Consider the following 26,727-nt stretch of genomic DNA (forward strand, 5'->3'; position numbering starts at 1 on the left):
GGGCTCAGCCGCCCCTCCCCGCCCGGGGCCCGCAGTGCTCACCACTGTGCACGGCGATGACGGGCCGGTGGTGCTGGGTGAAGCTGGAGAGGCGGGGCGAGTCCTGGGGAGACGGACTGTTGAAAGGGGACTTGTCCATCTCTGTTTTCTTCACCGGGGATGAGATGCCTGCGGGGAGGGCCAGAGGGTCAAGGGCCGGCAGGCAGGGTTATTCCACTCCCAGGACCCCTGCACCTCCCCGCAGAGCCCCTGCCCCCGCTTCTCCCAGCAACCCATGGACGAGGGGCTGGGAGCCCATTGTAAGGAGGGGCAAACCAAGGCTGAGAGCTGGGAAGGGGGCCGCCCAGGGTCACACGGCCCACGGGAGGAGGAGTCTGATGCCACACGGGCCCCTGGACGACAGAGTCCGGCCCCCACCTTCTCTCCTTCCAGACATAAGTCGGCTCAGGGCTGCCCCCTGCCCCCCAGGGACACCAGAGCCCTGGAGAAGGCCGCAGGGTGGGCAGAGGATTGGTCCAAAGCCCCAAAGTCCAAGTGGCTCTGTGCTTGTGGCCCCCCACCGATCCTTACCCGGGGGACAGAACCTTCCCTGTAGGGTCATCGTGAGTATAAATGCAATACAACATGTAAAGCCGTTAGATCAGGGCCTGGCACACACCCACGCACTGGAATTACTTGCTGCCATTCCTCTGCAGACGGGGGTCTCACTATCTACCCCGGTGGCCCTGGGGAACCCAGAAGGTCTCCAGCTCGGCCTCAATGAATAAAAGGTATAAAATGGGCACATACAGCCTCCCTGGAGGCCGTGGCACAGAAGGGCATGGCTAAGGAGGAGCCTTGTCACGACATGGAAGACGGACCCCAGAGATGCGGGGCACACATCCGCCCTGAAGAACCATGAATGCCCCCCGCCTGCCTCCCTGCATCCCACCCCCCACTCCCACCCCCCTCTGCAGAGGCTTTTTCTAGTGACAGCAAAGGATGACGACGTGTCTGAAAAAAGGCAGAGTCCTTGGCCTGGCCCCTTCTCTGGAATTGGGCTCTGGGGTAAGTGGGGATCTGGAGACAGACATGTTTAGGAATTGTTTTAAAATCCATTTTACAGTGAAACGCACCCAATGAGGCCCACAGTGGATTCACACATGGTGAGGGTTTGTTTTATTTTTTTAATAGTTTTTATTGGAGTCTAGTTGATTTACAATGCTGTGTTAGCTTCAGGTGCACAGCAAAGTGAATCAGTTATACACATACATATATCCCCTCTTTTTAAGATTCCTTTCCCACATAGGTCACCACAGAGTACTAAGTGGAGTTCCCTGTGCTACACGGCAGGGCCCTATTAGCCAGGTTTTTTTTTTTTTGCGGTACGCGGGCCTCTCACTGTTGTGGCCTCTCCCGTTGCGGAGCACAGGCTCCGGACGCGCAGGCTCAGCGGCCATGGCTCACGGGCCCAGCCGCTCCGCAGCATGTGGGATCTTCCCGGACCGGGGCACGAACCCGCGTCCCCTGCATCGGCAGGCGGACTCTCAACCACTGCGCCACCAGGGAAGCCCTTAGCCAGGTATTTTATACAGAGTAGTGTGTTTGTGTCAATCCCAATCTCCCAATTTATCCCTCCCTCTCCCTTGCCCCCTGGCAACCGTAAGATTCTTTCCTACATCTGTGACTCTACTTCTGTTTTGTAAGTAAGTTCGTTTGTACCATTTTTTTTTTTAGATGCCACACATAAGCGATATCATGGGATACTTGTCTTTCTCTGACTGACTTCACCCAGTATGACAGTCTCTAGGGACACACTGCCTGCCGCCCCGCAGAAGCTGGCCTCCCAGGCTGCACACATCAGGGCCGGGGTCATTCTCTGCGGGTCGTCCTCGGCGCCGTGGGGTGTGGTGCAGCCTCCCTGGCTCCACCCACGCGACGCCAGGAGCACCCCCAGTCATGACAACCATAGATGTCCCCAGACATGGCTCAGTGTCCCCTGGGGCACAGCCGCCCCAGTTAGGACCCCTGCCCTCCTCCGAGGCCCGCTACCACTGTTTCTGGGGTCTCGGGTTGATGGTTCTGTGAGTGGGCATCTGCGTGGGTCCCCAGGGCTGTCCCACCTGAGATGCTGCTGCATTCCCCCCACCCCTACTGTGGCATTTCCATGTGGGGTGCTTTCATTCTCTGCGATGGCACGGCCAGGGGTGAGCCAGCTCTGGGAACCAGCCCCCCGATGGGCACTCAGGCCACCATCTGCTTTTGCTGTTACAGACGCTGCTGCCCTGGTCGGCTCTGGCTGCGCATCAGTGTGTGAGCGGGGGAGCGTGGCCTGGGATGCAGTTGGCGGCCCAGAGGGACCTGGCGGCCAAGCGGGGCCTTGGGTGCAGGCCCGGGCTTTCCCAGGGACAGAAGGAGCTGGTGGCATCCAGGGCAGCCGGCAGGGAGGAGGCTGGCCCTGCTGTGTGTGCGTGCATGCGTGCGTGCATGCACGCGCGCGCGCGCGCGCGTGTGTGTGTGTGTGTGTGTGTGTGTGTGTTGGGCTCCCGGCTGGCTCAGGGCTGCAGGGGGAATGAGGTTACGGCTGTCAGACGCTCACTTAGGATTTCCTAGAACAGCCTGTCCTGGATGGAAATAGCCCGGCGTGGACCCTGCCCCCAGCTGCACCTCCGTAGGCCCTTCTAGAGCTTCCTGAGATGGGGCCTTTGGGAGCCAGGGTCCAGGAGGGGGGCGGGGGGCGCCCGGCGCTGCAAGAAAGAGTCACTCTCCTGCCTGCGTTCCTGCATCTGAACAAACATGCTGGGAACGGCCCCACGTGAGCAACCGATGTTGGTTAACACAGTGCCCATACATGCCCCATCAAAGCACACGTCTCTCCATTTAACAGGCGTGCCCTTGACCTCCCCGATCCGAGTGGCCATCTTTCTGATTAACATACATATCTCCACGTAAGCGTCAGGCACCCCTACGTCCCCCGTCGAAGACACAAACCTTAACGGACGCACGTGCCTGTAGGTGCCCAGCCCCAAGTATCTTTCCACTTGCCTGTCACACGTGCCTGTCACACGTGCCTGTCACACGTGCCTGTCTGTTCCCCGTTTAAGCACATACGCTTCATCCAACAGGTGGGCCTGTACATCCCCCATCTGAGCACCCACCCGTCTGCTTGACAAACTAGCCTGTCCCCCTGCAATGCCAGCTCCCCTGGGGGGCCCACTGCAGGCAACCACTGGGTCTCCAGGGCCCAGAACACAGGGTGGGCAGAGAGTATGCGAGTGTACAGGTGGGTGGACGGAGCGCAGTTCTGCTGGGATTGGCCACCATTCACTGGACACTTAACACGTGGGATGGCCTCCCCCACTACCCCCAGCACTGCTGACACCGGTCATCCTCAGCGGGCCCATCCTGGGCGCTGTAGGGTGTGGAGCAGCGTCCCTGGCCCCACCCACTGGATGCCAGGAGCCCCCCAGTCACGATGGCCGGAGACGTCCCGGACACCGCCCAGTGTCTTCTGGGGGCAGAACTGACCCTCTGGGAGGTCCTGGGGAGCCAAGAAGTGGTGGAGCTGGGATTCAAAGGCAACTCTGTAACTCCTCAGGCCACGCTCTGCCACCCCCTCCTGCCCTCCAAGTTCAGAAAGAGATGGGGGGAGAGGAGAGAGGTTGGAGTTCCCTGCTTCACTCCATATAATAACTGCCTGTGGGAGGCCCATGTCCCCTGGGGGAGGGCCAAAGAAGCAGCAAGAGCAAAGCACTCTGGGACCCCCTTTCTGCCCCGCTTGGCTGGGTAATCAGGGGAGGCCTTGGGAGGATGTGGCCAGGAGGATAAAGGGCACTCCTGGTGCTCCTGGCCCGGGCATGGAAGGGGCAAAGGGCTGGAAGCTGGTGTATGGGGTCTGAGAGATGTGGCTGCAGGGGTCTTGCCTGGGCGGGGCTGGCAAGATTTCCCCCAGGCCTCTGCCCCTCCAGGGCACTGGAGTGAGAAGGCTGGGGCTGGGGGGTTAGCTGGGCGCTGCCCATGGTGGCCACAGCGGAGGAAGGGAGAGAGTACTCTAATCAGCTTAACCCCCTTAATGAACAGCTAATTGGGGACTGTCTAGACAGGAAGCCGGAGGAAACCAGGAAGAGGAGAAAAAGGAGGAGGACGGGCAGGAAGGGGAAGAAGAGGGAGGGAGAAGAGAGGGAGGAAAAGATAGAATTCATATCTCCCTACGAGCCTGTGAGCACCCGGAAGGCAGGGGCAGGCACACACTAGAGGTTTGTACTGAGACTCCCACAGGAGGGAGTGAGTCTGCCATCACCTGAGGCAACCAATGGGAGCTATAGGAGGACTGACCCCCTCTGGCATTCCCTTCCAGCTCTGTGATTTCCCCATCACACACCAGAAGCTGGTACAGGCTTCCTCTTTGTCCTCCCCTATCATGGCCACTTTATTCTCAGTGTAGGAAGGTTGGATCAAGCCCCAGTGACTCTCTCTAGCATTTCCTTCCTTTTAAAATTTTGTTTTTCTTTTTTTTTTTTTTTTTTTTTTTTGCGGTACGTGGGCCTCTCACTCTTGTGGCCTCTCCCGCTGCGGAGCACAGGCTCCGGACGCGCAGGCTCAGCGGCCATGGCTCACGGGCCCAGCCGCTCCACGGCATGCGGGATCTTCCCAGACCGGGGCACGAACCCGTGTCCCCTGCATCGGCAGGCGGACTCTCAACCACTGCGCCACCAGGGAAGCCCTGTTTTTCTTTTTTGAGCATCCTGAATTGAATGCTGGGTTCTTTATTTCCAGCCTTTCTCTTTTTCCAATTAAAGCTATAATTTTTCCTCTCAGGGCTGCTGTGGCTACATCAGCACAGGCTGTCTTTCAGCTCCAAATAGTATTCATTTTATATGTAGACAACCTCTTCAATCACAGTGTTAGTGAGAGGTGCTTTTGAGTTCCCAATCAGTAAATGATAGGGCAGAAGTTAACTGTCTCCCAATATCTGCTTTATCCTTCTTCCTTAGTAACAGAACCCTTGATGTGAGATGGGCACATAATTGACCCAAATAAGATTACATTTCCCAGCATCCTTTGCAGCAGAGTATGGCCTTAGGACTAACTCAGGGGCCCAGAGATAAGCAGAAGGGGTAAGTGCATCTTCTGAAAATTATTCTTAAAGGGAGAGGACATGCCCAGACTTGACCCTTCTTTCCTGCTGGCTGGAAAGCAGACATGATGGCTGGAGCTCCAGCAGTTATCTTGGACCATGAGGTAGGAATGAAAACCACATTCAGTGGCACATAAGGCAGGAGACTGAGTCCCTCACATCACACTTGCCCAGGGCGGCTGATGGCTGGACATTTATTTGCGAGAGAAATGCACTTCCTTTTGTATTTTCTGTTATCTACAATCAGACTTAAAGCTTACTGAATACAGGTCTTTATAGAGACAAACTTTAGAAAGATAGGGAACCCACAGAGACAGAACCGTAGAGACACTCTGACCCATAAATTAAAGCCTAGGGCTTCCCTGGTGGCGCAGTGGTTGGGAGTCCGCCTGCCAATGCAGGGGACATGGGTTCGTGCCCCGGTCCGGGAGGATACCACATGCCGCGGAGCGGCTGGGCCCGTGAGCCACGGCCGCTGAGCCTGCGCGTCTGCAGCCTGTGCTCCGCAACAGGAGAGGCCACGACAGTGAGAGGCCCGCGTGCCGCAAAAAAAAAAAAAAAAAAAAAAAAGTTAAAGCCTAATAAATAGATCCTCCCAGCATTAGATACCTGGGAACCCACAATGAGGAAGAGGGAGGAGGCTTGGGACCTCAAATGTCACAACCAGCTGTGTTAGAGACCGATTCCAAGAGATGGGAATTTTATAAAGACATGAACACCAAAGAAACTCTCCCGTTTCCTGGTCACTTATGTGCCAGGTGGTTGCTTAAGTCACATTCTATCGTGTCCTCCTTCCAACTCTCCAAAAGAATGATGGTTTTCATCACTCCCACTTTGAAGATGAGGCAACCGAGGCTCAGAGATGTTAAGTCACCTGCCCAAGGTTACACAGCCCACACACCACACAGCCAAAGACAGAGCCGGGATTTGAACCCTGGTCTCTCTGATGCCTGAACCTGCCCTCTTTCTCTCTCTCTCTCTCTCTTTTTCTTTTATTGAAAAAGAGTTGTTTTACAATAATTCAGGTATACAGCGAAATGTTTCAGTTCCATATATATAAGTATATATATATGTGTGTGTGTACGTATATATATATATATAAATCAGATTCTTTTCTGTTATAGTGAACCTGCCCTCTTAATTGTAATGTTATGTTGCTTTTCAAGAATCCTATAGGTATGGCACTTCGTATAGACAGATCTTTATAAGAAATCAGACTCTACAGGGAAGAGGGAAAGAGGAGGAGGGGGAGAGAAGAAAACAAATTCTAAGGTATACTGGGTACCTATTATGTGCCAGGCCTGTTTTAGGGACATCAAATGCATTAATTCACTTAATCCCTACAATAAACCTATGGGGTGGGTACTGCAGGTATTAACACCCCCATTTTACAGATGAAGAAGCCGAGGCGCAGAGAGGTGGGGTCACCAGGAAGCTGCAAGGGCTGGGGGACTCGAGTGTCCACGTTCATAACCACTAGGCTATACGGTGGGGTGAACCCTTGTTAAGGGATAAGGGACCGGGTAGAGACATGCTTCTAAAGCTGGGGGGCACAGACCCCGCTGAGAATCTGAGGAATGCCAGGGGCATCCTCCCCACAGGCTCCTCTGCAAACCATTTCCTTTAAGTGCAACGCTGGCCCACTGAAGAGCAGAATCTTAAGGTGAAAGGGATTTTTTTTTTTTTTTTTTGGCCGCGCGGCGCGTCTTGCGTGATCTTAGTTCCCCTACCAGGGATTGAATCCGGGCCACAGCAGTGGTGAAAGCACCGAGTCCTAACCACTGGACCACCAGGGACTTCCCAGAAAGGGATTCTTTAGATGAGAACCTTGTGATGGAGATGGAAACTCCAAAGAAGGGAAATCTTTGGAGAATGCCCTTAGGGAGACGGTAAGTAAACAAAGAATCAGGAGGAGCCAGCACTCAACAGAAAAAAGCTTCTACGGAACTGCTGACCCTACAGAACAGGAGCCCCATGAAACAAGACACTCTGGAGAGGACCCTATGAAGACAGAAGAGCAACAAGAAAATCTACCAGTTAAAGCATGCTATAAGAAAAGAGGCGGGGCTCCTATGGAACTGGACTCACAGAGAGCAAGATCCCATGGAGATGGGAATCTTGCAAAAAAAAAAAAAAGGACTACAGGGAGGACCCCAGTGGAAAGGTAACCCACGTATCAGGACGCTGTAGTTGCAGGTCTACGGCAGACCCGAGGATGAAGCACCCTGTTGATCAGAATCGCTCCTGAGTCAATTCTGTATAGCAGGAACCCCACAGAGATGGGCCGTTAACAGGCGGAGGGCAAGAAAGTCGGGCAAGGGATAATCTCCATCCTCCCCGGCCAGAGCGGAACCGAAGAGCTCCGGGAACGCGAACCCGGACTTTACTTCCAACCGCGCGCAGCCTGCGAGACTACAATTCTCAGGAGGCCCCGCGGCCGCAGGCCGACTCTCCGCCCCGGGGTGCCCGCGCAGTGCCTGCCGGAACACGTAGTCACTGTCGCGGTAACCCGGACCGGAAGGTCGGTCAGCCCCCGCCGCCAGCCCCACCTCCTTCCATGTCCTCCGTCCAGTTGCGGCTGCTACTCGTGGGAGAGCTGGGCGAGGTGTAGTAATCGCCGCCGGGGCTCGTGTCCACGTCTTCCTCCATCGAGCCCGATTTGTGCCGCTTGCTCCTAAGGGGCGAGGAAGGAAGCCAGCAGACCGGTTACCACGGAGACGGGCCCGGCGGGCTTTGCTACTTCCGGCTCTTAGGGGGCAGGGCGAGGAGGGTGCTATCGCGAGACGTCACGCGAGCCGCGGACTTTCGGCTGCTTCTCAGATGACATCCGCTTTAACCTGCCCATCACTTGGGTGGGACACCTGGGGCCAGGGGCAGGGAGGGACTCAGCAAAGGGCCAAGCTAGCAAGCTAGCAGAGTGGAGACTAAAGCCCTGAAAGCCTGGCTGATCGCTTGACCTACTGTAATCCTCAGAACAACCTGGTAGGATTATGATCCCACTCAGCAGGTGAGGAAACCGAGGCAAACAGAATGTGACCGGCTCACGATCACACAGCATATCTCAGCAAGAACCGATGTCTGTGTTCTCATGGAGTCGCAGGGGCTAGGCCTGTAGGACTCGAGGCTGTGGGAGCCCAGCGTGGGATGTCAGGGCTGGGGAAAGAGTCACTTGGGGGCTGGGTTTTGAAAGATGAATAAGAGTTTCCCAGGTAGAACGTGAAAACAGGGAGAGGAATGAACCAGCTGGGGCCAGATGGAGGTGGGGGGGGGCGGGGCGTGAGGTGCCCAGAGGTGGGGCCCCGGGGACATACCCGCTGGAGGATGTGCTGGGTAGCGTTCTTCTCATGCCGGTGCTGGCTGGATTTAGGTCATATGCCAGGTGTCCCTGCAGCTCCCCCAGGGAGAAGTTGGGTCCTGTTCCAGTCACCACAGGTGCTGTGGAGGGCGACAGAGAGGAGGATGAGGGAGGAACAAGGTCCAGGGCTGCACTTTGCCCTGGAGGGGTGGGGAGAGCCATCTGGGGGCTGGCAGAACGAAAAGGAACCGCTTCCCAGATTGGCCTGATTCCTAATTTGGCTGAAACTGGCCTTATACGATGGGTCAGAAGAACAAGGCCACTGAGAGAGGCCAAGGTCACACTGTGAGGCAGAGGCATAGACAAAGCTGGAGACCAAGCTTCCCAGAACTCTCAGAGGCCAGGCTCTGCTGATCTGGATGGGGAGGGCAAGGGTTAAGGTTAAGGCAGGATAGTGCCCAGAGGTCCCTGGGGTAGGATTCAAATGGGGGTGTCTGGGGATGGGGGTAGGTCCCCAGCAGGTCCATAGGTAAGGCAAGAGGACAAGAGGTGAAATAGGTTGCGGGGGGGGCCTCTGGGGTCTCCTGGGGGGGGGGTGAGGGAGGTCCCAGGAATGGGGGATACTGGGGCAGAAGGTTCTTTAGCCCTTCCACCCAGCATCTGGAGTCTTCTCTGGGGAAGAGCATGTCACCCTGACCTTAGACTCTGGGAAAGGCCTGGATACGGCCCTTCCTAGAGACTTAGGCTTGGTGACAAGGGTGGCTGGAGAGGATGTGGGGGAAGGGGGAAGGGTGATGGGCTACTTCCTCCTCCTTCCCCGAGTCCCTTTCCCTCTTAGAGCCCCCATCCCGAAGCCACTTCTCCTTTCCAACAGTCCTCCCCTGTGTGAGCCCACCCCCCCACCTCGGGTCCCAGCACAGGGTGGGCGGGGACACTTACTCCGGGACACTTGGATGAGCTCAGTGACGCTGAACACACCGGAGGTGACGAAGCTCTCCTGGAAGTCGGTGGTGTCTGGAAAAGAAAGGAAGGATGGGGGTCAGCAGGCGGCCAGCTGAGCTGGGTCTGTTCCCCCCCTTGACACCTCCAGGCTGCCCAGACTCCGGGGGCTGGACCCAGCCTGGCCAGTCACCCTGTCTACCCCCCTCCCCAACCACCACAGCCCTGCAGCAGGAGGATGGCCAGCTCAGCCCCTCCAAGCCGACGGGGACTCTTCTGCCCTAACACAGCTGGAGTGGATCTCCTTTCCTGAGTCTCTGCTCAGTCCTTCTCACGGCAGCCTCAGCCAGCCTCCCCTTCTCCAGCCTGGGCCTTCACACCGCCTCCCAGCCCTCCTTGGGAGCCCCCGTGCTATGGCAGGCTGCGCACACAAGTGGAGGCCAGACCTGGGTTCACATCTCAGCTGCCCAATCGGCGTGTGATCTTGGATAAGTCACTTTACCTCCCTGAGCTTTGATGCTCCCTGATCTCAAAAGTGGGGACCATACACCCTGTCATCTCGGGTGGTTGTGAGCTATGAATGCTACTACCTAGGAGGGACCAGGTTGCTTCCTTTGCCTCACTCATCACCCCATGCAATGCTGCAGTCTCTTAGCCTTCTGCTTCCAGGCTGTGAGCTCTGTGGTGTCCCCAGTGCCCGGACCAGAGCCTGGCAAACGGCAGGGGCTCAGAACCATGGGGTGAATGGAGGGTCCACAGGCAGCAGTTAAAATCCCCAGTGTGCCCAGACCCATTCCCGCCTAATGTCAAAGGAAGAGGGACCCTCCTCTCTGGGCTGGGGTTGTTTAGACCCACTTCATGGATTTGGAAACTGAGGCTGGCCTCGAGAGGGCGGGAGCACTGGCCCACCCAAGACAGCTGGGAGCAGGCCTGTCACACCCGGAGACCCTCACAGGCAGGACCCATTACCAGGCACCTCCAGTGTCCGCCCCGAGCTGGGCACTGGGGACACAGTGGGGAACAAGACGTACAGGAGCAGCTGCCCTCTTGGACTCACAGCCCAGAGTGGGCGAAGGATGCCACATAAAAGCAGGAAGTCAAAAACACTTGTACATGAATGTTCACAGCAGCATGATTTACAGTAGCTGAAATTGGAGACAACCCAAATGTCCATCAACCATGATGGATACACAAAATGTGGTCCCTCCACACACGGGAACGTCACTCAGCCGTGAAAAGAGGTGAAGCCCTGACACTCGCTACAATGTGGATGGACCCTGAGAACACGAGGGAAGTGAGAGAAGCCAGACACAGAAGGATACACTGTGTGATTCCATTGATGGGAAACGTCCAGAACAGGCAAATCCACTGAGAGAGTGGGTTCCCGGTCACTCGGGGAGGGGGAGTGACTAATGGAGATGGGGTTGCTTTGTGGGTTGATGAGAATGTTCTGGAACTAGACAGAGGTGATGGGTGCACAGCTCTGTGAATGTACTTAATGTCACTGAACGGTACATTTTAATAGGGTTAAAATTCTACATTTTATGTGTGTTGTACCGCAATTTAAAAAGAAAGTTATTAAAGACGATTCAGTTAAAGGTGAGATGTGTCAGGCAGTGGTGAGGCAGTCAAGGTCGGGAGAGCCTGCTGGGGAGGGGACCTATTTTACACGAAGGGCTCAGAGAAGGCTTCCCCGGGAGGGTGACATTCAACCAAGATCTCAAGGTAGGGGTGGATAAGGCGAACACGTGAGTGAAAATCTGGGTAGTGCCCAGACAGCACCTGGCACAGGGAAACTGCCTGGTGAGAACTGGCTGCCCCGATGAGGATGATATTAAACTTGACGTTTGCCACCTCCCTGTGGGTTACGATGTTCCTGGCAGCGGGAATGGCTTGTGCAAAGGGCCTGGGGGTGGGATGCACTTGGCAAATCGGAGGCCAACAGGGCTGGAGTTGAAGGAGCCAGAGAGAGTGGTCAGAGTGGAGGTGGGACCCACAGAATGGCAGCTCTCGGCTTTGGGGGAGGGGGATGGGAGCAGTTCTTGTCCAGGCCCCCAGGGGGCAGCAGTGGCCGCAGGGAGCTCACAGCGGTGGCCAGCTCCTCAGCTGTCTGCCACCCAAGCCCCCTGCTTATGAGCTTTGTGTCCACCATTCATTGAGCAATTACTACCTGCCCAGGCCCACGATGGGAGGCTCAGGACCACAACATCCCGAGGAGGACAGGGCGGTGGCTCCCAGTGTCCAGGGGGAAGTGGCCGTGGCCACTTCCTGCTGACCCAGCTGGCCGACTGCTGTCAGCACGCCCCTCCGCCCCACCCCCACCGGGGTTTCCTGTTTGTGCAGTGCTCGCCCAGCTCCATCTCCAGGGGACTCCCTGGCGGGCGGGGAGGAAGTGATTTCCTCTACCAGACGCTGGAGCTCCCCACGGGACCAGGCCAAGCGCCATGGCCCCCGCCGCCTGCCTTGAACATCTGGCTTGGAGGGAGGCGCCTGGGGATCACAGGAGGTCAAGGAGGACTCGGGTCACAGATGGCCAGTGAGGTGTGGCCTGGGGGCCTGTGAACCTCCTGGAACCATCCAGCCTCCCTGTGCATGCCTGTGACGGACCTTCCAACGGGGATGCCCTCACCCACTGGCTGTTTCTTCCTTTCTCCCTTTTCATCTCTCCTCCTTCCTTGCCCCTAATATACTATCCCTCTAGTTTCTCTTTTTCCCTCTGCTTCATCCTTCCTTCTCTCCTTTTTTGCTTTCTAGAAATGGTTTTTGAGCACCTAGTGTGTACCAGGTCCTGTTCTAGGTACTGAGGACACAGCAGTGATCAAAACAAACACCTCTGCCCTTGAGGAGCTGATGTTCCACTAGGTGAGAAGCAAACACATTTGCAATCACTAAGCAACTAAGCAAATACATATGCAATCACTAACTTCCTCGAAAGGAAATAAAACAGAGGGCTGAGATTGAGAGTGACTGAGGCTGCTTGACCTGAGGGGCTCAGGGAAGATCTTTCTGAGAGGGAGGCATTTGAGCTGAGACCTGGGGGATGTGGAGCAAGAGAAAGCAGTTAGCTGTCCAGATCGCAGGCACAGCACGTGCAGAGGCCCTGGGACAGGTGGTGCCTGGTGTGCTGGAGGAACAGCGAGGAGGCTTGTGTGTCTGGAACAGAGTGAGCGAGGTGGGGAGAGGGAGGAGGGGAGGAGGGGAAGGCAGGAGGACTTGGGCTTTTACCCCCGGGAGGTGGGACCCTGGAGGGCTGTGGGCAGAGGATGGGCGGGGCCTGACTCAGGTGCTCACGGGTACCCTCTGACCACTTCAGGAGGACAGACTGTGGGAGGCAGTAGTCAGGGAGCCAGAGTAGAAGCAGGGACTCTGAAGCTTCCAAATCCTCTCTGTCCTTCTGGCTCTGCTCCCACACCCGCAACACAGAACTGAGTTGTCCTACTCATCCACTCAATGTCCCATGAGACTGCAGGGCCCACCAGGGCCTCTCCCATGGGGGGAGCACCTCAGAGCCCAGATGCCGGAGCTCAGGGTCGGGGGTTCCAACCCCAGCTCCCTGGATGCCCCTGGGAAGGCCCATATTCGTCTCCAGACCTCAGTCCCTGCCTCTGCAAAATGGGACAACTGCAGCACCTACTCCACAGCATGGCTGGGAGGAGTGACTCAGGTGCTCATGCAGGACCACACAGAACCCACAGGGGGCGCTCCGGAAACGATTCCTAAATAAAAGATGGGGATGGGCCCGTGCCCTCCACCCCACCACCTCCAGACTCACCCAGTGTGATGGGCTTGCTGTCCTCCTGGTCGGAGCCCATCCCCGCCCGGGGACTGCCACTTTGCTCTGCATCTGCAAAGACAGGGAGGGGAGTTGTGACATCGCAGGGACCCCCACTCAGGAGGGGAGGAGACATCAGCCCAGCGCTAGGCTGGGCCAGCGCCGTGGTCTGGAGCATGGCACGGCCCCCTCCCTGGCTGCTGCCCCAGGGGGTCATGGACGTCGGAGGTCACTGAGCGCCAGCCTGCCTGTGTCCTGAACCATGGCGAGAACCCGAGTGGAGGCACTGGCTCAGTCGTGGGGAAGTGCTCTCTGAGCCTCAGTTTCCTCATCTGTCAAGTGAGGATAACTCATTTAATCCTGCCTCTGCCATATGAGGTGGGAACTCTCACGCCCATTTCACAGACGGGAAAACAGAGGGCCAGAGAGGTGAGTCCCTGGCCCCTCGGGCCCCCTCCCCACCGCCTCTGCCTTCCGAGTCCTGGGGGCCCAGCCTGTGGTCTTGGGTTGCCACTCAGGATCCCCGGAGAGGGGGCCGAGGGGCATATTTCTGCAGCTGTGACATTTCCGGCCCCACCCGCCGGGCTTGGGGGCTCCCTCCCACCCCGGCGCCCGCCCCTCCATCTTATCTAAAAATAATCAGGCTCCTTGGCAGCCGGGTGAAGCAGACAGACGCTGAGCTCAGCGTTATTGGCTCCGGAGGCCTAGATGGAGGGCGAGTAGAGCCAGGCCCCTCTGCAGCCCTCACACCCTCCACCCCAGACTGCGGGGGAGAGGAAATGGACAAGCCCAGCCAGACAGGACCCCTAGCCCCCCTCCCCCATTTGTCTCTCAGGTCAAGGACAAAGGTGGCGGGAATCACCATCAAATGCCAGAGAAAGAGAATCAGGCCGCTCCCACCTGCCACACTCCAAGGCCCAGAGCTAATTGCTGTGTGACCTTAGGCAAATCGCTTAACCTCCCTGAGCCTCAGAGTTTTCTCTTCAAATGTGCGAAAGCATCTCACAGGCCTGGCTGGGTTGCCAGGAGGTGGCAAGGAGCTGATACATATGAAGCGCTTAGGGCATACTGAGCTCTAGATCCATGGTGACATCCACCCCGTTATTATTATTACTGTTATTTTTAAGTCCCTAACATGACCACAGATGTTTTTTCTTGTTCTCATTTCATACTTTCCCTTAAATCATGAAGAGAGCCACAAATCTGGCATTGTTAGTGTACCCATTTTGTACACAAGGAAAAGGGAGGGTTAGAATGACGAAAAAGTGCCCCGCCCCACACCCCTTACTGTTGTTTTTTTACACAGTAGTGTATCATTTTATTTTATTTTTTGTCTGCACCGCTTGCGGGATCTTAGTTCACTGATCAGGGATCGAACCTGTGTCCGCTGCGGTGGAAGGGCAGAGTCTTAACTCCTGGACCGCCAGGGAATTCCCCTGCCCCTTGTTGTTTTAATTCGGTAGCTAGTGCTTACATCCCGACATCCAGCAGGCGCTTGCGTGAGCTGCCTGGATTCTGCGATGAGACGCGCGCGTTCCCATCCCAGCTCTGGGAACCTCCAAGGACACGTGGTCCCGGGGGCGGGGGTCACTTCCCCTGCTGGGGCCTCAGTGCACCCAGGGTTGCTTTGGGGATAATAATAATGATGACACTTCGCACAACAGTCACTGGGCCCTCGCCGTCTGCCTGGCATCGCGCTTTTGCCTTTGCACACGCTGTGCGCTGAGCACCTACTTGCGGGCAAGACCCAGAGATGCTGTAAACAGCACAGGAGCGGCCCCATCTGCCTCAGTTTCCCCATCCACGATAGGAGCGGATGCAGGCAGCCCTCCTTGGCTGGGCTGAGCAGCCCCTGCGTGGCCGACTAGGCTGGGCAGGCTGGGCAGTGGTGAGAGGGCTGTGCCCGGCTCGGCCCCGCGCCCTGTGGCCACTCCCGGGCTCGGGCAGCCAGCGGCCCCTTGGAGCCGGCCCGTCCTGCTTGGATGGCCGCATGGCTGGGCACGGGTGGCCACTGGGTTGGGAAGGGCCCAGCCCGGGCAGCCAACTGTCGGGCTCCAGGCCTTGGGCACAGACCCTCTTCCGGAACCAGCACCCACACGCACTCAGCTGGCAACAGTGCCCGGCTGGCACTCAGGGGCCTACCCGAGAAGGGGGATGTTTCTTGAGCGCCGCCTGTGTGCTTATGCTTTGGAACCAGGCAGCCCAGGCTGTGGGCCTCAGACGCCACCCCTCATCTCTCTGTGCCTCACTCCCCGCATCTGTGAAATGGGCACAATGACAGAATCTCCCTCAGAGGCTGTTCGGGAGGGAAAAGGTGATAATGAATGCAATCAAGGGCCTCAAACAGTGGCTGACATGTAGTAAGCACTTCACCAACTGGAAGGAGGGTTTTATTACTATTATTGCTATCTCCTTGCTGTTTCTGTCTTGGGTGCTATTACTTTGTACCTTGAAAGCCATGGCCCTAGGCTATGGCTGGCTCTAGTCTGGAGCCCTTATTCACTGCTCTTGACCTCAGCCCAGCCATATCACCTGTTTGAGACTCAGTTTCCTCATCTGTAAAATGGGACTATAATAAAACTCACTGCCCAGGGTCTGTTGGGTCTCCAAGTCAGTAAATAACACGTGTAAAAGGGTTGGTGCCAAGCTGACATTCAATACATGGTAGGTCTGGGCAGCAATCGTAAATGAGAGTGTGTTTTTAATTTTGGTTTCTAATTGATCATTGCTAGCATTTACAAATGCGATTGGTTTGGGGGTGTTAATCTTGTATTCTGCAACCTTGCTGAACTCACATATTAGTTCTAAGAGTCTTTTTCTTTTTCTGGTAGATTCTTTGGGATTTTCTGTGAAAACCATCATGTCGCTTGCAAATAGGGCAAGTTGTATTTCTTTCTTCCTAATCTGTATGCCTCTGATTTCTGTTTCTTGGTTTTTTGCACTGACTAGGACTTCCAGAACCCTGTCGACTGGAAGTGGTGAGAGCAGGTGTCCTCATCCTGCTTCTGATCTTAGGGGGAACCCATTCGGTCTCTCACCACTAAGAATAAGGTTAGCTGTGGTTTCTGCAGATCCCTTTATTGGGCTGAAGAAGCTCTCTTTTTTCTCCTATACTCCTGGTAGTTCTTTTTAAATTTAAATAAGTGTAGTTTCTAAATAATATGATGCTGTCATTATAGACCATCTCATTAAAAATTGTTTTAATTTGATTTTTAGATTGTGTTGAAATATACACAACATAAACTTTACCATTTAACCATTTCTAAGTGTACAGTTTAGTGGCGTTGAGTACATTCATAGTATCTTGTGACCATCCCCACCATCATCTCCAGAACTTTCTCATCTTCCCAAACTGAAACTCTGTCCCCATGAAACGCTGACTCCCCACCCCTCCCCCAGCCCCTGGCCCCCATCATCTACTTCCTATCTCTGTGGATGTGACTCCTCTGGGGACCCCCTGTGAGTGGAATCACACACTGTGTGTCCTTCTGTGTCTGGCCTCTCTCACTGAGCATCGTGTCCTCGAGGTTCATCCACGTTGTAGCAGGTGTCAGAATCTCCTTCCTTTTTATTGTGTCATCTTACTGGCCATGCCGCAGGCCATGTGGGATCTTAGTTCCCTGACCAGGGACTGAACCCCACCCCCTGCAGTGGGAGCACAGAGTCTTAATGCTGGACCGCCAGGGAAGTCCCTGCCATCTTATCTTTAATCATCTCTAAAACCGTGAACTATTTCTCACCCACCTGCTGACCCCCTGCCTGTCATTTGGCTCCTGGAAACCCTGTCTTCTGGAGCTGTCCAGTACGGGAGCCCCGAGTCACATGCAACTTGAAATTTAAATTGGCTCAATTGAAATGAAAGTTTCAGGACTTCGGCCGCACCGGTCACCTTTCAATACTCGACAGGCACACGTGGCTGGTGGCGACCGAACTGGACGGCACCGAATACGCCCACCACCACCACACAAAGTTCTATCGGGCTGAGCTGCCCTGGACTTTTCCGTGAAGAATCAGGGGAAAAAACCAAAGAAGACACCGATAATCCCTCCCCCTCCCATCTAGAGGCCCGGTCCTAAAATGGGCCTCCCTTCGGTCTGAACAGATGGACCCAGAGCGTATAATGCTAAAGGCCAGCTAATGTCCAATGCCCCAAGATGCCCCAGGCCCCAAACGGGCAGCTTTCATTTGCTGAGTTTTTACTGTGTTAGGAGCTCCATAGCGCCATCTGATTAAATGTACCCAACGGATGAGGTTGGTGAACTGAGGACCGGCTCAGGGAGTCTATGTCCCAAAGCTGATGTCAATTCAAAGAAACCGTCCGCCTAGCGCAGAGGTTCCTAACTGGGGTGATCCTGCACCCCAAGGCGATGTCTGGGGGTATCTGTGTTTGTCACGACTGGGGGGCTCCTGGCCTTGAGGGGGCGGGGACAGGGAGGCTGGTCTGGGATAGCCCCACAGAGTCATCCGGCCCCCCCAGTGTCAGCAGTGCCGAGGCGGAGGGACTCTGTTCCAGATCCATCCGTTCTCAGTAGGGGCAAAAATTGGTTCTTGGGGCGATGGAGGGGGCTAAACATTTTTGCTCTTTTTATTTATAAAACATAGATAAATAGATATAGATACAGTATATAAATAGATATATAATATACCTGTGCTATTAAAATTTCATGAGGTGAAGTGATTAGGGAAAAAAACTGTCTAAAAGGGCTCCTTAGGGGGAGGCAATAATGAAAGAAAAGGGTCTTGTACAATTTTAAAGGGCTGTCAAAAGAGAAAGAAGAGTATGCAACAGAAACTGCAGGTGACCTACCAGGTCTAAGGCATTCACTTCCCTGAAAGTCTGCCAACCTCTGCTGTGTGTCCTTGTGCAAGTACTTTTGACATCTCTGAGCCTCCATTTCCTCATCCATAAATTAGAGCTGAACTGCACTACCGTTCACTTCTCTCCTTTGATCACTTGGCAAACTGACTGCTGAGCACCTCCAGGGTGCCATGTGTCTAACACACGGCAGCAACCAAGATGGACACAACTCCCTGCCTTCGCGGCACTGACATCCTAATGGTGGAGTGACAGGCAATGAAGAAGTAAGCAAATAAGCCAGGAGTACAATTCCAGGCTGTGCCAGGTGCAAGGGAGGCCATCCAACCCAGAGATGTGACTGGCAGCCCCTGGTGAGTGAGCGGCTGTGACTGGAGCTCCTGGGAGGGTCGTCAAGGTCACACCGTGTGAACTGGTACATTCCAATAGTTAATACGTGGTGAGTCACTCCTTTGACTATGTTGAGCCACAAGTTTCCCCTCCACTGACTCATCTAATCTTCGAAACTCCCCCAAGAGGGATATGCGATTATCATCCCCATTTTCCAGATGGGGAAACTGAGGCACAGAGAGAGGCAGGCGACATATGCAAACTCAGGCAGCACCAGGTGGCACCGATGGGCCTGGGATCAACCCCCAGACACCCCAAGGCCTCACAGTCGGGTCCTGTGCTTTTGACTAGGAGGTGTCCAGTGGGCCCTTGGAGGGGGCTCAGTTGGTCCTGCCCCAACTCCAGGACTCCTTTCTTATCGGTGGTTTGGAGTGACCCACTGTGTTTGGACGCTGTTGTCTGACCAGTCAGATAAAGGCCCCAGCTGGGGGTCCCCTGCTGCTCTGCTTTTGCCAAAGGTCCCTTCTGTCACTAATTGTGGTGCTGGGGACAGCTGGGGGCAGATAAATTGTTTGCATATCTCTGTTCCACTTAGGCTGAAAAGCACCCCATGGAAGCAGAGCCCCCAGATCCTACTGTCCATGGGAGCAGAGGCCCCAGACCCTGACGCACAGGCCAGGGAAATTTCAGAGCACCTCCACCTCACTGAGGTGGGAGCTGAGGTGTAGAGTGAGAAGATATGGGATGATGATGACGATAATAATAATAACAATAACAACAATAATAATGGTAACTGCTAAGCACAGACGGCTTACAGAACACCAGATGTCAGGCTACGTATTGAACAGTTTTGTCTAACACCCTCCAGCAATCCTTGATCGAGGCTGACAACCATGGGTTACCCAGAGAGGGTAAGTGAGTTACCCAAGGCCACACAGCAAGGAAAGCTGATGGGCCGACCAGGCTTTATCTGCTCCTCTCAAAAGTATATCCAAGAAAACCATAATTCGAAAAGATACATGCACCCCAGTGTTCACTGCAACACTATTCAGTAGCCAGGACATGGAAGCAACCTAAATGCCCATCAGTGGAGGAATGGATAAAGAAGATGTGGTACATATATACAATGGAATATCACTCAGCCGTAAAAAAAGAATGAAATGATGCCATTTGCAGCAACATGGATGGAGATTATCATACTAAGTGAAGTGAGCCAAAGACAAATATACGCTATCACTCACATGTGGAATCTAATTTAAAAAATGATATAAATGAACTTATTTACAAAACAGAAACAGACTCAAAGATCTCAAGGACGAACTTATGGCTACCAAAGGGGAAATGTGGTGGGGAGGGATAAATCAGGAGGTTGGGATTAACATACACATACTACTATGTATAAAATAGATAACCAACAAGGACCTACTGTATAGCACAGGGAACTGTACTCAATATTCTGTAATAACCTATATATGGGTAAAGAATCTGAAAAAGAATGAATATATGTATATGTATAACTGAATCACTTTGCTGTACACCTGAAACTAATGCAACACTGTAAATCAACTATACTCCAATAAGATTTATTTTTAAAAAGGGGGGGGAATATTCTTGAATGTCTTATTGAATTTTATATCATGTCGATCACGGGCTTTAAAACGTTTGCCTGTTAATGAGTTCTTTCCTGACCTGGTCGCTGTCCCCCAGATCCCCCACGGCCCATCCCTGAATACGTGGCTTTCTGCAGCCCTGCTTAGATCAGGCGTTCGACTTGGTGCTTTGTGCTGCCCAGAATGCATTCCTGACCGCACGAGGAAAACACGAACAGGCCAGAGCAGGACCACGGAACCAAAATGCATGCTCTCCGCTGCCGGGCAGGGGATTTTCTATGGGTGTGCCTTGGGGGTGTCTGCCGACTCCACCCGAGCATGGGGTTCACGGTCAAAAAGCAGGAGCATCGCTGCGGGTTTCTCAGGGCAGCTGTTGGACTCTTCAAAGTCTTTCAAATGCATTGGGGTCATGAGGAAGAGGCTCCAGGTTCCAAACTCGTATGACCTTGGGGCATCTTTTAGAAGCTGGAGTCATACCCTGAAACCTGGGCTGAAGCCCCAGCCCTGGCACAACCCGGGGTGTGACCTGGGACTAGTCGGGCCTCTCTCCCCTCTGAGTCTTTTATACATAGTTGTATGTGTATGTTAATCCCAACCTCCTGATTTATCCCTCCCCACCACATTTCCCCTTCGGTAGCCGTAAGTTCGTTCTTGAGATCTTTGAGTCTGTTTCTGTTTTGTAAATAAGTTCATTGATATCATGTTTAAAATTAGATTCCACATGTGAGTGATAGCGTGTGATATTAGTCTTTGTCTGGCTCCCTTCACTTAGTACGATAATCTCCATCCATGTTGCTACAAATGGCATCATTTCATTCTTTTTTTATGGCTGAGTGATATTCCATTGTATATATGTACCACATCTTCTTTATCCATTCCTCCATTGATGGGCATTTAGGTTGCTTCCATGTCTGTAAAGTGGGCTTTCTCCATTGCTGCCTTACTTTATACGGGTGTGAGGTTGAAATCAGAGGAGCCCCGGGAGGGGAGGGGCCAATCACAAAGGGATAAATACTGTTTGGGTGACAGCATTTTTCCAAACTCAGAAGTTAAACGACCTTTGTCCCCCCTCTGCCCACAGCCCTCCAGGGCTCCCACTTCCCTGGGGGTAAAAGCCCAAGTCCTCCCCGTGGCCCACAGGGACCTACACGGCCTGCCCCGTCCCCTCCCTGCCCTCCCCTCCTCCCTCTCTCCCCCTCGCTCACTCCGCTCCAGCCACATGGGCCTCCTCGCTGTTCCTCCAAAACACCATGCCTGGTCCTGCCCCAGGACCTTTGCACATGTGGTTCCCTCTGCCCACAACACGGTTCCTTCTGTATCTATGTGCCTCACATTCTCCCCTCACGCCAGGACCTTCCTGAAAGGTCTTTTTTTCCGATACACACACAAGGCTCTCCAGCACGATGCATGAAGCAGAGCTAACCACACTCATGCTCGTATAAGTGAGACTGGCCCCGGACAGCGGCTGTGTTTCAAGTGACACCCCGGTTTGGCCTGGGACCAGTATTCTCGACTTCCCGGGTCCGCCGGGTGTTCACAGGCAGCCTGAACGTCACCACCGCCTGTGGCCTTTCCCTCAAACAAACACATGACCATACCGACAATAGAAATGTAAACTGGATCCCACTGACGGAGTGTACAAACTGTTCTTTCCTGTCCGTGGCCACGAGCCCAAATTTGGTCTGTCCCAGCCCATGACAAAGGCGCCGCCGTGGCCTCCGGTCCAGCCCTTCCCGGCCCAGAGCACCCGCCCCCTTTGCACCAGACAACTCCCTCCATCCTGGTTGCTGAGGCTCCCGCAGTTCCTAACTGGGAGATCCAGGCACCGCCCCGGCATTCATGTCCCAGATGTTTACCGACCACCTACCACTTGCCAGGCACTGGGGAAATGGCAGGGAGCCAAGGCGGGGGAGACAGACAGGAAACGAGCCGACAGAAGGAGCCCGAGATAATTTCAGTGGTTCTAAGTTCCACCGAGGCAATGAAACTGGGTGAGAGGACAGACAGTGGCTGGGGGTGGGGGAGGTGACTTTTGACGGAAAAGTCAGGAGAAACCTCTCTAAGGGCCTAGGGATGGGACGGAGCCAGCCACGGGGAGAGCTGAGGGCAGATGGCACAGCAAGTGCAAAGGCCCCGGGGCAGGAACAAACATGGGATGTTTGGGGAACAGAGAGAGCACGTGGCCCCAGCACGTACACACAGCGGGGAGACATGAGACCACTCGGGGCCCCGCGGGCCGCGTGGGAAGCTTGGGTTTTAGTCTCAAGGGCGATGATCTATGTTACATTTTAAAACGTCTCTGGTGATGAGGGTGTGGAGAAATTGGAACCTTCGTGCACGGCTGACGGGAATGTAAAATGGTGCAGCCATAGCGGAAAATGGCTTGGCGGTCCCTCCAATAAACATAGAATCACCAACGTGACCCACGCCTACGTATATGCCCAAAAGAATTGAAAACAGATACTTGCCCACCATGTTCACAGCAGCATGATTCATAGTAGCCATAAGGCGGAAACACCCCAAATATCCAACAACAGGTGACGGATACACAAAGTGTGGTCCATCCCTATAGTGGAATATTACTCAGCCTTAAAAAGGCAGGAAATTCTGACACTCGCTACAGCATTGATGAACCTTGAGGACATGATGCTCAGTGAGATAAACCAGACGCAGAAGGACAAATACTGACTGATTCCACTCACAGGAGGTCCCTAGAGGACTCAAATCCATAGAGACAGGAAGTAGATGGTGGGGGCCAGGGCCTGGGGAGTGTTTAATGGGGACAGAGTTTCAGTTTGGGACGATGAGAAAGTTCTAGGGATGGACGGTGGGGATGGTTGCATGACAGTGTGAATGTACTTAATGCCACCGAGCTGTGCGCTTACAAATGGTTAAGATGGTGAATTTTATATTATATATATTTTACCATAATAAAGTGTGCACGCGCGTGCACACACACACACACACACACATTAAAAAAGTCTGGCTGCTGAGTGAATTCTGGACTCTCAGAGGCTGGAAGTCCACAGGGAGGGGTGGGCAAACATCCCGGTGGGCATAATAGCCTGGCCCAGGGTGATGGCCTGGGGGGTACAGAGGGGTCATATTTAATTTATCTTTGGGATTTACAAAGGACAGGACTTGCTGATACCATAATCGCACTTGTTTAAACCTGGTAGGATACGGGAGAGCCTAGGGTTCCCACTGGGGCCCAGCGGTGCGTCCGCTGGGCCCGCCTCGGCTGCCACGGTGAGCTCGCCCGCAGGATTTCTCTTCCAACCTCAGCGGGCTTCCAAATGTAGCTGGCTCTGCCTTGCTGCCACGTCCGCCTCCCAACGCCAGCCAGCTAGAGAGAGACCCAAAGCCAGGCCCTGGAATTCCCAGCTCCCCAGTGTCACCAGCCATTTTTAAACATCGCCGGCTGAGGTTCAACTTTCTCTGTCCTGGAAGGCCATACCGTACACGCGACCCTGGCCTTCATCCTTCTCGCTCTTGCCATGAACCTTCCCTGCCCCTCTCGCTCTCAGGCAAACTCCAACCATCTCTCCAAGCCCGGTTCTAACGTCTCCTTCTCTGGAACACCCTCCCCCGGCCCCTTGTGCAAACCTTGTCCTAGCTCTCATCACACTGGACTGAGTCTGGGTCTTTAAACGTATGAAGGTCGCAAGTCCTCCCCAAGGCCCTGCACGACCTGCCCCATCCCCTCCCTGCCCTCCCCTCCTCCCTCTCTCCCACTGACTCACTCTGTTCCAGCCACACGGGCCTCCTCACTGTTCCTCCAACATGCCAGGCAGAGTCCTACCCCAGGGCCTTTGCACATGCTGTTCCCTGCCTGGAATGCCTTTCCTGCAAATGCCTGCCTGGTCTAGCTCCCTCTCTTGCCCAAGAGACCAAGTGGGGGGGGGGGATTATGTGTCCACAGGACCTGGGCTTGACGCTCTGGAAATCTGGGTTTCATGTCCTCGTATCCCTTCTAAGAAGTGTGACAAGGGATTCCCGTGTATGTCCAGCTATGTTACAACCTGTTTTGTGTCCTGAGTCTCTACCCCCATCCCATATGACTGTCTGTGCAAACCCAAGCATAAGGGGAAACGATGATTCTTTCACTTAACACATGTATTGAGCACGAACTGTGTACCAGGCCCCGTCCTAGGATCCAGGGACACAGCAACGAACAAAACAGACACAAAGTTCTGCCGCATGAGGTTCATCGTCAAGGCTTCCTCCCGGTCATCTTGAGGAGGGCCAGGAGTTGAGTCACAGCACGAAGGCTTCGGGCTAGACTGAACTTGGACTTCCCTGGTAGTGTAGCAGGAGGACCAGGACGGAAATTGCCCTGGGCTTCAAGCAATTCCAGTACAAACCCTGACTCTCCCTGGAGACGCCCCATCCTGCCCCTGCAGGCTCAAGACCGCAGGCTCCCAAGGCCAGCAATCACGAGAACTGGATGTCAGTCTCACCAATGCTGTGTGACCTCAGCAAAAGTACGTTCCTTCTCTGAGCCTCCATATCCTGGTACACACGATCTAAAACCCCCAGGCGATACTCTTCCAGGGGCTGTTTGGACAAATCCAAGGGAAAAAAGCAAGATGCTAGACGTTCACGACCTTCATCCGCCCCCGGGGGAAATCTGGATAAGGCTTCAGGGCCGAGAGGCAGAAGGCCACGGCCGGGGTGACCTCCCGGACGCCGGCCCCCGCCCGGGCCTCCCCCGCCTTGTCCTTCCTGACCCGTCGCGTTCCTCGAGTCTGGACCACACTTTCCATCTCCCTCTGCCCTGCCGCCGGCCGCCTGGGCCCCAGCCAACCTGCTTCGGAATCACTTTCAAAGAAAAGTTTCTTTTTTCTTCCCACCCGGCCTGGCTCTCGCCCCCGCCTGCTCCGCGGCCTGGCTGCGGGCCCTGCCGGGCACTGGTGGACACCTCGGGCCATTGGGTCAGGGCAGCGGCCGTCCACCGCCCCCCGCCGGCCCCAGCGCAGGCCCGGGCGGTGAGCGCGCGGCCTTGGGCTGAACTCGGGGCGTCCGCGGGCTCCAGGGGGGCTTTGGCACAGGTGGTTTGGGGGCGTCCGGGCCGAAAAGCCAGCGGGGAGGCCCCCATAGGCCGCGGGGCCCACTCTGAGGCCTGCAGGCCGGGACTCGTCCCACCCCGGCCGCTCTTGGCGGCCACGCCACCGATGACATCAGCGCTCTGGCGGCCATTTTCTCAATGCTCCCTCCCGGCTTCCAGATGCTTCTCTGGCCTTGGCGGCCATTTTGTAGGCGCGGGAGGAGCGGGCTGGCGGGGCCTGGAGCCCAGGCTCCCCTCCCGGGGTGGGGTGGGGGGGGCGGCCATGGTTGGGGGGGTGGGCTGGGGCGGCCTGCGCGGGTTAAAGGCACTTGTGCCAGGAGGGCGGCTGCCGTGCCAGGCGGGGGGAGGCGCCCGCCCGCTGCCACCCGAGCCCCGTGCTCCCCACCACCGCCGCCGCTCGGCACAAACCAGACTCCGGGTGGCACCAAGGATGTGAAAAACAAGGTTAAAAATACCCACACGCGCAACCTCGGCCCCCCCCCCCCCCTCCCGGTCCCCTCCAATGTCAAATGTGTCAGCGCCACCCGGGGAGGGGGGCAGACTTAAAATAACTCGCTGTTTACATTTGGAGCAGATTCTTGGCTTTGCCAGCAGCCAAGCCAAGGCCTCGGCCTGCCTCCCTGGCAGCCCGGGCCGGGGGGCGGGGGGGGGGGGGCGGGTTGGGGGCTGGGAGCCGGGGAGCCACATGTGGCCACGGGCTAAGCGCTCACGTGTGGCCACAAGAGGGGACGCGGCCCCGGAAGCCGTCTGCGGCCACGCGGTGGATGGAGGCGGCGGAAGCCCGCAGCATCCCCCCTGCCAGGGACGGGGTGGGGGCACCCGGCCGGCCAGCCAGGGTCTGCCGAGGAGCCCGGCCCCTCCCAGCTTCCCTTCCTTCTGAAGTTTCTCCGGCTGCGTCACCAACGCGGCAGCCCCGCGGGAGTCGGGGGTGGGGTGGGGGGAAGGCCGGAGGCTGGCAGCCAGGCCAGGGAGGCGGGCACCAAGGGGAGGGCTCCAGAGCAGGGCAGGGTCCCAACCGGAGCTATGTGCCCTCGGGCCAGCCCTGCCCCTCTCTGGGCTAAGATGGGTTCCCTCCCAGTGTTGCCCGGAGGGGTTTCTGGGGAGCCTGCCTGCTTAGTACCTCAGTTTCCTTCTCTGCAGAAAGTAGGTTTTGAGCTGCAAGCAGATTGCTGGGCGCTCCGTTTTACAGAGGGGGTCAGAGATGGGAAGGGGCTCGCCCCAGGTCTCACGCCAGTGAGTGGACAAGCGGATGGGCACTCGGTTACTCTGGTTCCAGCGCCCACATTTTTAACCCGCTGCCTGGAATGCAGGAGGAGGGTGGAGACTAGAGGGCCCAAGCCTGGAGGGAGGGTTAGTGGGAGACTTTTTTCCTCCCCTGGGCTTCCTCTCTTCCCAGAGCCTGGCATGCAGTCGGTGCTCAAGCAATGCTTACACATAGCTGGCAGTCGACAGATGTTTGCAGACAAGTGAGTGCGATTATTCCAGCAGAGCCTGGCACACAGCACCCGATACATGCCTGTTGCATGAATAACTGGGATGATCCTGATAGGGCCTGGCATACAACAGGTGCAAAATAAATGCTTGTCAGACAAAGGGATCTGAGGAATGTTGGGAAAACTGGGGGATATTCAGAGGGAAAGACTAGGTTTAAGGGCGTGGACTCCAACCAGTGGTGATACAAGGGATTTCTACAACAGGCAGAGGGCGGGGTATAGAATATCACCTAAGCATTGCCTATCTCGGGCCCCCTTCATTCTTTGAGGATCAGCAGAAATCCTCTT

The 26,727-nt window shown here is 55.4% G+C and overlaps 1 protein-coding gene across 8 annotated transcripts in view; it reads right to left on the minus strand.

The window, feature by feature from the left end:
- Positions 1 to 26,727, minus strand: part of NFIC (nuclear factor I C) — an 83,312-nt gene that overhangs the window by 26,277 nt on the left and 30,308 nt on the right. For all 8 annotated transcript variants that reach the window (XM_033417484.2, XM_033417487.2, XM_033417482.2 and 5 more), the window contains exons 3-7: positions 13,123 to 13,194; positions 9,351 to 9,425; positions 8,428 to 8,551; positions 7,666 to 7,790; positions 43 to 168 (exon numbers count right to left, since the gene is read on the minus strand). In XM_033417484.2, the coding sequence (XP_033273375.1) occupies positions 43 to 168; positions 7,666 to 7,790; positions 8,428 to 8,551; positions 9,351 to 9,425; positions 13,123 to 13,194 (522 nt within the window). The remainder of the gene's footprint in view (positions 1 to 42; positions 169 to 7,665; positions 7,791 to 8,427; positions 8,552 to 9,350; positions 9,426 to 13,122; positions 13,195 to 26,727) is intronic.

This window comes from Orcinus orca, chromosome 3, assembly GCF_937001465.1.
Source record: "Orcinus orca chromosome 3, mOrcOrc1.1, whole genome shotgun sequence".
NCBI classification, from domain to species: Eukaryota; Metazoa; Chordata; class Mammalia; order Artiodactyla; family Delphinidae; genus Orcinus; species Orcinus orca.